A 13392-nucleotide genomic window follows, 5' to 3' on the forward strand; every position below is an offset into this window, starting at 1 on the left:
AGAGATTCTTGCCTTTCCTAGGTCTAAAGAGAGATTATCACTTAATCAAAATTTCCTAGGTGTAGCCAGATGGCCTCAGGACCAATGGGTTATATGCTCTCCTGCTAGCAGATGGAGACTGAGTCAGGTTTCAAAGCTGAAATCATCTTAGATACACCCCTGCAGTGACCTCAGCCCTTCAGTATCTCTCTGTCTCCTAGCAGATGTGGACATGCTTTCCCTATCAGGATCGCCATACTCTTTAGAAGAATAAATTGTACCTTTAAATTGGAGAAAGATTGAGCCCTGCTCTCCTGCGGTGATAGCTAAAGGTCCCTCCCCCAGTTGAGAAATCCTGAGGCGATTTCCGAGATCCCTTAGAGGTGTGCCTTGGTCCGGTAGCTGGTTCCTGGCGTGGACTTTGCTGCTGAAGCAGCTGAAAGGCAGCGGGTGCAGGAAGCCAAGTGCAGTGGTGACAGCCAAAGCCCTCTCCTCCCGCAGCTGGAGACCATCTCTGTACTCAGCCGGTAAACACTGAGCCCAGGTAAGTGTAGAAAAAGAAAGAGGATTTCCCTTTCAGAGACGTTGGACGGGTTTTGGTAAGACTTCCTCCGGGCTCCTTGCTTGGCATGCCTTACAGATATCATTCCCAATCTGTTGTGGTAAAAGGGAAGTGGGCATCCGAGAGGGTTGAGTAGCCCCCCAGTGAGCTAGGCCCCGCTTTAGGCTTAGTTGGCACACCATGTGGTAGGCTGCATCGGCACCATTTTGCTCGCAGTATTGTGCGCCTTGCATTGCCCTTGATACAGCGTTGGTACGCATGGTGCGAGAGAATGCCTGCACTTCTCTAAAGTGGATTCACTGGTCTGCGCCATTTCGAAACAAACGACTATCCCAGTGGAGGGAGGAGCGGCCTTAAAGGATGAGCATGATAGGCGGATGGAGTCCATCCTTAAACAGGTCTTTGACACGACAGCAATGACCTTACAGATTGTTTCCTGCTGTGCCCTGGTGGCTCGCTCATGCCTGCTCCTCTCTAGAGAGGTGCATGACTCAGGGACGTATTCCAGAGAAGCTATGGAGCCTGCTGCTGGCTCTGACCTAGTCCGTACCACGTCCAAAGGAGTGGCCTCAGTGATAGTAGCCAGAGGACAGCTGTGGCTGCAAAATTAGTCAGCAGATGCGACCTCTAAGGCACACCTCACAAAGATGCCCTTTAAGGGATCACTCCTCTTCGGAAGCGAATTGGAAAAGCTGGCCAGTAAGTGGGGTGACTCTCCAGTGCCCTAGTTACCGGAAGAGAAAAGAGAGCAATCACAGCGCCCCTCACCTATGAGGGGTAGATCCAGGGACACACCGCTTTTAGCCCTACAGAAACTCGACATTTCAGAGACCTCTGTCCTTGAGGAGGTCTCAGTCCTTTCGGAATCGACAGCCCGAGAGAGGGGCAAGTTTGGATTCAGGTTCGGCCCGAACTCCCCAATGAAGTTTTGCCGGCCCATCCACAGAACGAGGAGATAGGGGGTTGACTATCCCTCTTGTACCTGCGATGGGTAGAGATCACGTCAGACAAATGGTACTGGTTGTCATACGAGAGGGATAGGCACTGGAGTTTCGCAGCACTCCTCGGGACATGTTCATGATGTCTCCTTGCCACACCCAGCACAAGAAGCAGGCAGTGGAGTCTACCTTGATAAGGCTCCTCAAATTGAGGTCTATAATTCCAGTGCCTGTGCCCCAGGAAAATACAAGGCGTTATTCCATCTGTTTCATTGTACCCAAGAAGGAGAGTTCCTTTTGCCCCATCCTAGACCAGAACAGTGTCAACCGTCATATATGGGTAATTAATTTCCGCATGGAAACTCTGTGCTCAGTGATAATGGCCATATAACTGGGAAAGTTCCTAACCTCCCTGGAACTCTCTGAAGCCTACCTTCATATTCCAATCCAGCAAGAGCATCAGCGTTTCCTACGCTTTGTGGCACTGGGCCGCCATTATCAGTTCTGGGTGCTGCCCTTCAGCCTGGCCACCGCCCCCAGAACATTTTCCAAGATTATCATGGTCGTTGCGGCGGCACTGAGGAAAGAGGGAATCCTGGTGCACCCGTACTTAGACGATTGGTTGATCCAGGCAAAGTCATGGGAAGAGAGTCTCCGGGTGATCAGCAGGATGACGTCCCTGCTTCAGGATCTTGGTTGGGTCATAAATTTGGACAAAAGCAGCCTCAAGCCCTCCCAGTCCTTGGAATATCTGGGAGTCCGGTTCAACACCAAGCAGGGCAAGATCTTCCTCCCGCCTTCCCGGATAAGGAAGTTGATATCCCGAGTTTGTCGGTTGATGAACACGATATGCCCCAAGGTGTGAAGCTCTCTTCAGGTCCTCTGTTTGATGGCATCAACCCTGTAGGTAGTACCGTGGGCGAGGGCACACATGCGGCCACTTCAGTGCTCCCTGCTGTAACGTTGAAACCTGCTGTCTCAAGACTATTCGATTCGCCTTCACCTACCGATGGAAGTATGTTCTCGGCTCCAGTGGTGGCTTCAGGAAGCTCACCTGGGCAAGGGTGTAAACCTGTCCCCGCCGAACTGGCTGGTCCTCATGACAGAAGCGAGCCTCTGGGTTTGGGGAGCTCGCTGTCAGGAACTGATAGCCCAGGAACGTTGGACCAAGGAAGAGGCACTCTGGAATATAAACCGCCTGGAAGCCCAGGCGGTCAGATTGGCATGTCTACAATTCAGCCACTTACTCCAGGGTCAGGTGGTCCACGTGATGTCGGACAATGCAACAACGGTAGCCTACATCAACTACCAGGGAGGAACCAAGAGCCAGCAATTGTCTCTGGAGACATATCTCCTTATGGAATGGGCGGAATTGAATCTGCCTCCCCATCACAGGAAAAGACAATGTCTGAGCAGACTTTCTAAGCAGGGAGAGTCTGGATCCAGGAGAATGGACATTGTCAGCCAAAGCCTTTCAGTTGCTGGTAGATTATAGAGATTATCATTTAATAAAAAATATTTTTTGAAGATACCTCAATTCCAGAACTGTTGGTGAAGAACACAAGAAGTGCCATGCTGGATCAGTCCAAGGTCTATTGTGTCCAGTATCCTGTCTCTGACAGTGGTCAGTCTGAGTCACACTTGCTTGGCAGATCCCCAGTAGTTGATCTTTTTCTTGTATCTCATTCCCTGGTTTTTCCAAGTCTACCTGGCTGATAACTGATTATGGGTTTTCCCTTTAGGAACTTGTCCAATCCTCTTTTGAACTCCACTATGTTAGTGTCCTTGACCACGTTCTCCAGCAACAGATTCCATAGTTTGATTGTGCATGGAGTGAAAAAATGCTTACTTTTGTTTTGTTTTAAATCTGCCAATTACTAGTTTCATGGAGTGTCCCCTAGCCTAGTATTGTTTGAAAGGGTAAATAACCATTCCCTATTTACCCATTCCTCCCAATTCACGATTATATAAATCTCTATCATATCCCCTTTCAGTCCTCACTTTTTCAAGTTAAAGAGCCTTTCTCCATAAGGGAGTTTTTCATCCCTTTTTCATTTTTGTTGCCTTTCTTTGCACCTTTTCCAGTTCCTCTATTTATTTATTTTTTTGGAGATGGCACAATCAGAACTACACAAGTACTCAAGGTGCAGTCACACCATGAATCCTGATTTTTTGCGTGGGTCCAAGGTTAAAATGGGTGGGCTATAGTTTAGCCCTACTATTTGTAGTCTTATTGATAAATAATACCTACAAAGGGTTTCTAAGCAGTCACAACAGCCGTTATGCATCATTAGTGAAAGTTTTAAAAATATTTTAACTCAATTATTTCAAGCACTTATCAACATTAAAAATTCCTTATTAATCAGTATTAATTTATATTTATTGCAGTTTATAAATATAGAAGAATATCATGTAAAAAGCAAAGAATACATAAATATCAAATCAATCATGTCATAAAACAAATATCAATGCATTCTTTTATGAATCCTCTTTCCAGAAAGGCAGAGATCATCATAGCTACAATAAAATAGTAATAAGAATAGGTGCAGAGCAGAACTACAACAGTTAACATTACAACTCAACATGAAAAAAAAATAAATTAAAAATCTGGTGTCGCCTCAATAAAGAGACTCCCTCCATTGCTAAACATTTTGTGAAGTAACACAAACTCCTGCAAAAAAAATTAAAATGCCTAGAACCTTGCCATACTATACAATCCCAGGACTCAAATAACAGCAATCTTATGAAAAAGCAGCAATGCAAATACTACACCACACCCTAGAACATTAATAAGGCACTTACAGGGTTACCTGAACAAGATGGACTGTTACAAATCCCTACAGAGAAACTACATGCTAGGAGAAATATTGCATTTCAGTCAAACACAGGCAGAACACAGACCGACCCTTACCTAATACCGAAATAAGGGACTACAAATTAGAAATAGAAACGTAAACAAAACTGAAATAGCCTGAGAAACCAGACTCTGAACAGTGGAACTCTAAAGAGCAAAATACAAAAATATAAGAAATGCACGTAACCAAAGATGGCATATTCCAATTGTTAAAAATTCAAAATAATTTTTTTAAATCTTTGTTGTCTGATCACTTTATTTTTCCAGTCAGTTGGACCCAGTCTATTTTTCCACTTTCCCTTGTCAGTCTTTTCCTAATTCTTTCTCCAGGGTCACTCTTCTATCTGTTTCGTACACTCTCTTCCTATCTTCCCTTCCTCCTTTGTACACACACAAAGATTCATGCTCCCTCTCAAAGACTTCCTTACTCATACAAGCTCTCATTCTCACATGCTCTACCACACACACAAGCTTTAACATTCACACACACACACACAACGCTCAGGCTCCCATTCTCACACACACACATACACACACCGTCCAGGCTCCCATTCTCACACACATACACACACACACACCCCCACACCGTCCAGGCTCCCATTCTCACACACACACACACACACACACCTTCCAGGCTCCCATTCTCACACACACACACACACACACCGTCCAGGCTCCCATTCTCTCACACACACACACACCCCCCGTCCAGGCTCCCATTCTCTCACACACACACACACACCCCCCGTCCAGGCTCCCATTCTCACACACCCCCCGTCCAGGCTCCCATTCTCACACACACACACACACACCGTTCAGGCTCCCATTCTCACACACATACACACACCGTCCAGGCTCCCATTCTCACACACACACACAGGCTCCCATTTTCATACACACACCCAGCTATGCTCAGGCTCCCATTTTCATACACACACACACACCCACTCAGGCTCCCATTTTCTCACATGCACACACCGGGCCTCAGCATCAAACCCATTCTTTCGTCGCCACAGGGTTGGGCTCTTGTGGCAGCCTTACTTTGTTGCCCTCTCTTTTTGTTCAGCCACTTCAGAGATGGGATCTGCGATGGCCATTCTTCAGGCCTCGTCTGGTTTCGGATAGTCCTGATTGGGTGGGCCTGAGTCCAAAGTGGATGGGCCACTGCCTACCTGTGGCTACACCACTTCTTTGGAGCAAGCTCAGTGGTAAAACAGTAATAGACTAATGGGTGCTTTTGGGAATTCCATTAAGTGGAGAGCTTCAAAACGTGTGTGTTTTGTGGAGTGGCATGAACCAGTACTCTGACACACAAGTAATTACATACAAGCTTTTTCAGAGAATATATTGATGTCCTAAGCAATTGAATGAGATAAGAGTCTCTCAGGCATGCTGGCAAGTAGGAGCATTTATTCACATGAACTGCTCATGCCCTAAGGTGCAAAAATAGTGTTTTATTTCGTGGAAAGGACTGCGAGATCCCCAGAGAAGCAAGCTGGACTGTTTTGGGTAACAGAAGCACATAAGCAGTTAATTGATTGTGGTGCAGGATAGTTTTACCGTTGGCACAGAGAATAATGGTTAGGGTTGAATCTGATTAAGGAACTTATATTTGGAAGGCAAATCCACTTCTTTTCATAAAGTTAGGATTAAGAGTTTTTGGATACTGGGACAGTGGCTGAGTCCTTAATGAGGAAACAACTCACCAACCTGGTCCTGGTGACTTAACCAGAAAGGTAAAGATGTAGGATCACTGGTTAAGAGTGTGATGTCCGTGGGAAGGGGGACGTGAGAGAGATCCAGTCTGTTGCTATTTCAGCTCTGCTTTATGGAGATATTGATGGATGTTTGTAAAAAGGTGCAGTACTGAATCGGGTTAAGCAAAGTAATGTAAAGGGCAGTTTTTAAAGGGGATTTTGCCATGAGTAAACTCCCATTTACCCTTGGAAAGAAATTCTGTAGAACCCACCCCGCTGCTTATGTGGGGAAAAGTCTGCATACTGTCTTTGTATTTTCTTTGCTACATATTGGTGATTATATAAACAAGGATAATGGGATTTGGTTTGTGAGCCAGGGCACTGACTCCTCCTCTCTTTCTGTAGGTACATAACATGTGCAGAATATACTCATTTCTACGGTGGCAAGAAAGCAGGTGAGAATTTCCACATGTTTTTAATGGCACTCGTATCTGTGTCCAACCTCTCAAATGAGCAGCAGTGAGTGACTGAGCTGTTTTTGTTTCAGACGGTTTGTGCAGAAAAATTGTCTTCATCTCGCAGTGGATCTCTCTCACCCTGTCCATCACTCATATCTCAGTCCTCCTGCCATAGTTCAGCTGAGGCTCCCAGTGCTGGATGCTTTGTCCTTAGCCTGCTGTGAGATATTAATCTACATCGTGCAAAAGCTGAGAAAGAGATTGCACAATTTACTCTCTTGCTCTGTTGGCAACTGTAAAATAGAAAAGAAATGTTAGAGAATATTTAGTGCAGATTTTCCTGGGAGTAATGTACTGAAATGTGTGTTTTCAAAAACAGATGAGCTGACACATGGAACAACTGCAATGTCTAATTTACTAATTTTACTGTTTTAAATTGTTTCTAGTCAGCAGTACTTTTGATGTGTGTTTTGTTTCTTAAACAGACATCCCACAAACAAACTTCAGGCGGTTGCCTTTTGATCACTGCAGGTGAGACCATGAATGAAACAACATTGCTCATACTGTAGAAGGCCAAATGAAGCTTGTTCTGATAAGCAGAAATATTGTCCCAGGAAAGCAGCAGTAAATCCATGTACCCTCTAAATGGGTATCTCAAAAAGGGTAAGGTGCAGAGCAGTCAGGTCCTGTGGTGGATTTTGTGTAGGGGCGGACTGTGGCAATGAGTTGCACTGCATCTGAACCCTAAGTGGGCTTTGCCCTTTCCTCCTCCCTGGGAGTTAGCAATGCTCAGTATCGTCTGTATAAAATACATACAAGTTGTTAATGAGAGCTTACGACAATTTTCTCTTTCTTGCTTGACTAGGAGAGATGTCTTTTTAAAGTGCACTAAGAACTATTGATGTAAAATAAACCTCTCCTTTTCAGTCTGTCTCTACAGCCATTTGAATACCCAGTCTGCACGTCAGATGGCATAGTCTTTGATTTGTTGTAAGTGCTTTTCTTTTACTTTTTAATAGTTAGCTTTGGGGTAATTGTTGAAGCCGTATTGCTAGTGGGACATCTGTTATGTTGACACCCCCCACAGTGGGTGTGGTCTTATTGCATAGCAAAGTGTGTCAGTGGGGTACCTTGTAAAGAATAACATTATTTCTATAAAATGTGGTTCTGTTCCGTAAGTGTATGGTTGCTAAGACTCCTGCTGCAGCTGCTTGAAGTCACACCAGAGACATGAGTCTCAGTAAAAACAATTTGGATTTAGGGTAGTGCTGTGCCACTATTACATCCAGTGTGCCTTTCTGACAGCTGCTACAAATCGCTAACAAGGCTAGTTTGTGTGCTTTCAATATTGAGTTTTATTTTGCCTTCTCCACAGGAGCATCATTCCCTGGATCAAGAAGTATGGAACCAATCCCATCACAGGAGAGGTGTGCAGGATTTGGGTTGTAGGCACATAGTGTGTTTTACTTTCTGTCCTAGCCCTCTGTCCATGGCTGAAAAGCATCAGTAACACAAAACCTAAAAACCACCTTCTGATAAATATAAATGATCTTAGTGTCTGATGTTAATGGGGACCTTAATGCATGGCCGCCACCTGCTTCAATTTGTCATATCCACGGTGCCGTCATATATTCACTGTTCATCCTCAGTCCATCTTTTCATCATTTCTGTTACAAAAAAATAGTCCAAAACATATCAGATATTTATAGAATCCTTGCCCATTGCTCTTGTACTCGTCCATTGCTTTACTGCTTCCCCATATTTCAGATCTAACCAGTCACATCTATAATTTCACATATTCTGACTGTGACACTCTATCTTCAGTGCATGGTTCTTCAGACCTACACAGTGGAAACAAACCTTGAGCTATTCAGAAGAACATGGCAAGCAGATGTAAAGACACGTATTTAAGGTCCCCATTAACATCAGAGACTAAAGCCATTTCTATTTAGATTTTTCTACCTGAGTGTGGTTTATTGTTAGTGTGAAAAGCATCAGTGTTGCTTAGGGTTGAGTATGAGTGGAATGTGCTATGATGGTATTCCAGTGTCAGAAGTGCTGTCGCTGACTTCAGCACATGAAGAAGAGAGCAGTCATGGCGCCCAGTCAGATCCCCTGCTTCAGTTTCACACTCTGAATCTCCTCCCTTTTGCTTTATTTCCTGTGGAAAGGGCTCCATGTAGGATGCACAAAACACCTCTTTCTAAAGACCATGCCAGCAACATAACCGCTACTCTTAATGATGTTAGAATTGTGCCCCTCTCTGCCTGGTCAACGTTACTAGTCTGATCCAGTCTTGATTCTCGTAACCACCATTTTGTTGCATTGTAAGATGTATAATCCTTTTCCTATTAGAGATGACTACACATCCCAGAATCCATTGGGATTTAAGAAACCCAGGATTGGATCTTCACCAGATGCATTATTGCTTTAAATCCACAAGAGCCAGCTCTTCAGTACATCCTCCTTGGAGGCCAGACCCCACTGAACTTGTTCTGTCCTTTTCCCTAAGCCCTGCAGAGTTGATGCAGTTTTTGCTTTTTGCACTCAATGGCTCTCATGAGTCGGAGGAAAGCAGGCTCCTAGAGGTCTTCAATTTGAACGTCAGAAGTTAATTTCCAGAGTTCCCCTTACTGATGAGATTGTTGCCATAGGTGGGTACATGCATGCAAGATGTAAAAACCCCAGTGGGGCTGGAGCATGAGCAGCCACAGCCCTCAAGAGTCAACATGAAATTGCCTTGCTGCATCCTCCCCTGCACTAGTTGTATCTTGAAATAGTAAGTTAAAGTCACCCTAAATTAAAGGGTGTGCCTTCATCTTATTACAGGGAAACAGTTACCAGCACCCAAGCTTCTCAAGGCTCAAAGTCAGTAGTAGAACAAAACACACTTTTATATAAATACAATAAAATATATCCGAGAACCACGGTGAGGTGAGGCATAGAGCACCTTTAATAAGCTTAGAGTTAGTTACTATTACAGGCTGAAGTCCAAGAAGTTTATATGTGAAGTCTGGTTTACATGGAGGAATTTTGATGTGGTGTTCAAACTGCAAATCTTTCCCAGAGGTTACTATTGCAGATTTCCAGGAAGTTGGTATTCTTGTAGGGAGGAAAAATACATGTGCAGTACATTCATTTGTGCCCAGTTAACTGTAGAATGTAAGCAGTTTCATTCTTTCTTCTCAGAGGAATTTCCCAGTGTGAGGCCAGATGGACTCAGGACCAATGGGTTGTGCTCCCCTGCAAGCAGATGGAGACGGAGTCAGTTTTCAAAGCTGATGTCACCCTAGATACATCCCCTGCAGTGACCTCAGCCATTCAGTATTTCTCCCTCTCCAGCAAATGTAGACATGCTTTCCCTATAGGGATCGCTGTACCTTTTGGAAGAAGAAATTCTACTTTTAAATTGGAGAAAGATTGAGCCCCGCTCTCCTGTGGTGATAACTAAAGGTCCCTCCTTCAGTTGAGAATTCCTGAAGTGATTTCCGAGATCCTTCAGAGGTTTGCCTTGGTCCGGTTGCCGGCATGGTCTTTGCTGCTCAAGCAGCTGAAAGGCAGCGGGTTCAGGAAGCCGAGCGCGGCGGTGACTGCCAAAGCCCTCTCCTCCCGCAGCCGGAGACTGTCTCTGTACTCAGCCGGTAAGCGCTGAGCCCAGGTAATTTTTTTTTTTTTTTTAAAAAGGAAGAAGATTTACCTTCAGAGAAGAGGGGTTTCAGTAAGACTTCCTCCAGTCTCCTTGCTCGGCGCGCCATACCGACAACATTTCCAATCCCGTTGGGGCATAGGGAAGTGGGCTTACGAGCGGGTTGAGCAGCCCCTGTGCTTTAATCTTGGCCCACAGTGTGGAAGGCTGCATTGGCACCATCTTGCTTCTCGTATTGCCCACCATAGGACGTAAGTATGCGCAGTGCATCTGCTCTGCGCAAGTGCCATGCGCATAACATGGTGAGTGTACTTATGCGCACAATAAAGTAAGCACATAATACAGGAAAAGCCGGGGGCATGGGCTGTGTGTGCGCCTCGCCCCCGCCTAGGCGCTCAAAATTTGTGCACATAAACTTTTAAGCACGAGCCGATCAAACGCATGGTTACCGCTGGCAATGGCGCTGGCAGCCAAGAAACATAAGTGCCTTGCTCTCTGCGCTGCTTGTCATATTAGGGCTTTCAGCCTGACTTGGATTCCAACTTGTGTCAGCACTGTGTGAGTAAGCCCAAGGGGATTTGGCCTCCCCGGACTTTGCTGAGCCCGGTTCCTCCCATTCAGATAATGGATAGTACTCCGGATCTGAGTAACCCCTTGACTGGGACTTCCATGGGAGAGGGAAACTCGGCTGGGCCCACCCAAGTTCCCCTTGGGCTAGGCATGGACCCGGCGGGCTTTTCTTGGGTGGAATTTTTCCAAGGACTACAGGCCTTTGTACAGGTGCAGTCTACTTCCTCGCTTGCCCCTGTCTGGACGGAATCCCAGCTGACCCCCTCTCCCCCTCCCATTCCTGTTGGCAGACCTCGAGGCATGCCCTGCCTGACCAAGGGTATCCTAGTAGGGACCTTGATTGCACAGATGAAGAGCAAGATCCCGTGGAAGAAGGGAAAATTCCCCCAGGATTAGAACCATATCGAACCATGTTATGGTTCTTTCGTAGAGATGAATTGCTGGCCTTGATTTCCCAGACCTTGAAAATGCTGGGAGTTCGTGGAGCAGACTCTATGACGTAATCAAAGAAGAATCCCATTCTGATTTCCTTGCGCAAAGCCTCTTCCCTCAGTCCAGTACTGGAAACCATCCAAGAGTTGATTGACCTGAAATGGGATGCCCCAAAAGCAAGTTTTAAAGGGGACGAGCGTTAGAAGCTGTATACCCACTAGATTTGACAGTGAGAGAGCGTTTGCATTTTCCTAAAGTGGATGCTCTGATCTGTGTCATCTCTAAGCGAACAACTATCCCAGTGGAGGGAGGAGCGGCCTTAAGGATGCGCACAATAGACGGATGGAGTCCATCCTTAAACATGTCTTTGACGCAGTAGCAATGACCTCACAAATTGCTTCTTGTTGTGCCCTGGTAGCGCGTTCGTACCTACTTCTCTCTCAGGAGGTGGATGACTTGGGGGTGACACCCAGAGCATATCTGGAACCCACTGCCACCTTTTTAGCAGACGCCGGCTCGGATTTAATCTGTCCTTCAGCCAGAGGAGTGGCCTCAGTGGTAGCGGCCAGAAAACAGCTATGGTTGCGGAATTGGTCAGCCGATGCAACCTCCAAGGCCATCCTTACACAGATGCTCTTTAAAGGATCACTCCTATTCAAAAACAGATTGAAAAAACTGGCCAGTAAATGGGGCAAATCTCTAGTCCTCCAGCTATCAGAAGATAAGAGGAAGCAGTTGCAGCACCCCTTGCCTGTGAGGGGCTGGTTCAGGGGCTCTCAACATTTCCGCCTCTACAGAAACTCAACATTTCAGAGATCTTGGCTCTTTGGAAGAATTCAGTCCTTTCATAACCAACATCCCATGAGAGGGGCAGGTTTAGGATCGTTCAGAACCTCCCAATGAAATTTTACCAACCCATCTTTGGAACGAGGAGATAGGGAGTCAGCTGTCTCTCTTTTACCAAAGGTGGGTCGAGATCACTTCAGACAAGTGGGAATTGGAAGTCATACTAGAAGGATATGCGCTGGAATTTTGTAGCATTGCTTGTCTCCTAGCCACGCCCAGCACAAAAAGCAGGCAGTGGAGATTACTCTTTTAAAACTCCTCAGGATGAGGACTGTAATCCCAGTACCTTCGCCCCAGGAAAATACGGGGTGTAATTCCATCTATTTCATTGTATCCAAGAAGGAAGGTTCCTTTTGCCCAATTCTGGACCTCAAGAGTGTCAACTGTCACCTGTGAGTGAGTCATTTCCGCATGGAAACCTTACGCTCCATGATAATGGCTGTACAACTGGGAGAGTTCCTAACCTCCCTGGACCTATCTGAGGCCTACCTACATATTTCAATCCATCAAGAACATCAACACTTCCTATGCTTTGATGTATTGGGTCACCATTATCAGTGCCGGGCATTGCCCTTTGGTCTAGCCACCGCCTCAAGTACATTTTCCAAGATTATGGTGATCGTGGTGGCAATGTTGAAAACAGAAGGAATCCCAGTACACCTATATTTGGACTGGTTGATCCGGGCCAAATCCGTGGAAGAAAGTTTCTGGGTGACTAACAGGGTTGACCTTCTTGCTTCAGGAACTTAGTTGGGTAGTAAGCCTGGACAAGAGCAGTCTCAAGCCTTCTCAGTCTTTGGAGAATCTGGGAGACCGGTTCAACACAAAGCAGGGCAAGGTCTTCCTCCCGACCACACAGATACGGAAGTTGATGTCCCAGGTGCGTCAGTTGATGAGCACAATATGCCCGACAGTGTGGCGTTATCTCCAAGTTCTCGATTTGATGGCAGGAACCTTGGAAGTAGTGCCATGGTCAAGAGCACACATGCGCCCACTTCAGTGCTTGCTGCTGTCATGTTGGAAGCCACAGTCTCAAGACTATTCAGTTCAGCTCCACTTACCAATGGGAGTCTGCTCTCACCTCAAGTGCTGGTTGCAGGAGGCTCATCTGAGCAAGGGGGTGTCCCTGTCCTCCCCGAACTGGCTGGTTCTTACAATGGACGCGAGTCTCCGGGGCTGGGGAGCTCACTGTCAGGAACTCACATCCAGGGGACATTGGAGGGAAAAAGAGGCCCTCTGGAACCATCAATCGCCTGGAATGCCACAGACTCCAGGGTGAAGCGGTCGACGAAATATCGGACAACGCAACAACTGTAGCTTACATCAACTACCAGGGAGGAACCAAGAGCCAGCAGGTATCGCAGGAGGTAGACCTCCTTATGGAATGGGTGGAAATACATCTATAGACAA

At 46.1% G+C, this 13392-nt stretch overlaps 1 protein-coding gene across 1 annotated transcript in view; it reads left to right on the top strand.

Annotated features, from left to right (window-relative positions):
• Positions 1-13392, top strand: part of PPIL2 (peptidylprolyl isomerase like 2) — a 109442-nt gene that overhangs the window by 796 nt on the left and 95254 nt on the right. The window contains exons 2-5 of the mRNA XM_029619565.1: positions 6436-6485; positions 6974-7019; positions 7416-7478; positions 7864-7915. Coding sequence (XP_029475425.1) covers positions 6436-6485; positions 6974-7019; positions 7416-7478; positions 7864-7915 — 211 coding nt within the window. The remainder of the gene's footprint in view (positions 1-6435; positions 6486-6973; positions 7020-7415; positions 7479-7863; positions 7916-13392) is intronic.

Source organism: Rhinatrema bivittatum, chromosome 11, assembly GCF_901001135.1.
Source record: "Rhinatrema bivittatum chromosome 11, aRhiBiv1.1, whole genome shotgun sequence".
Lineage (NCBI taxonomy): Eukaryota > Metazoa > Chordata > Amphibia > Gymnophiona > Rhinatrematidae > Rhinatrema > Rhinatrema bivittatum.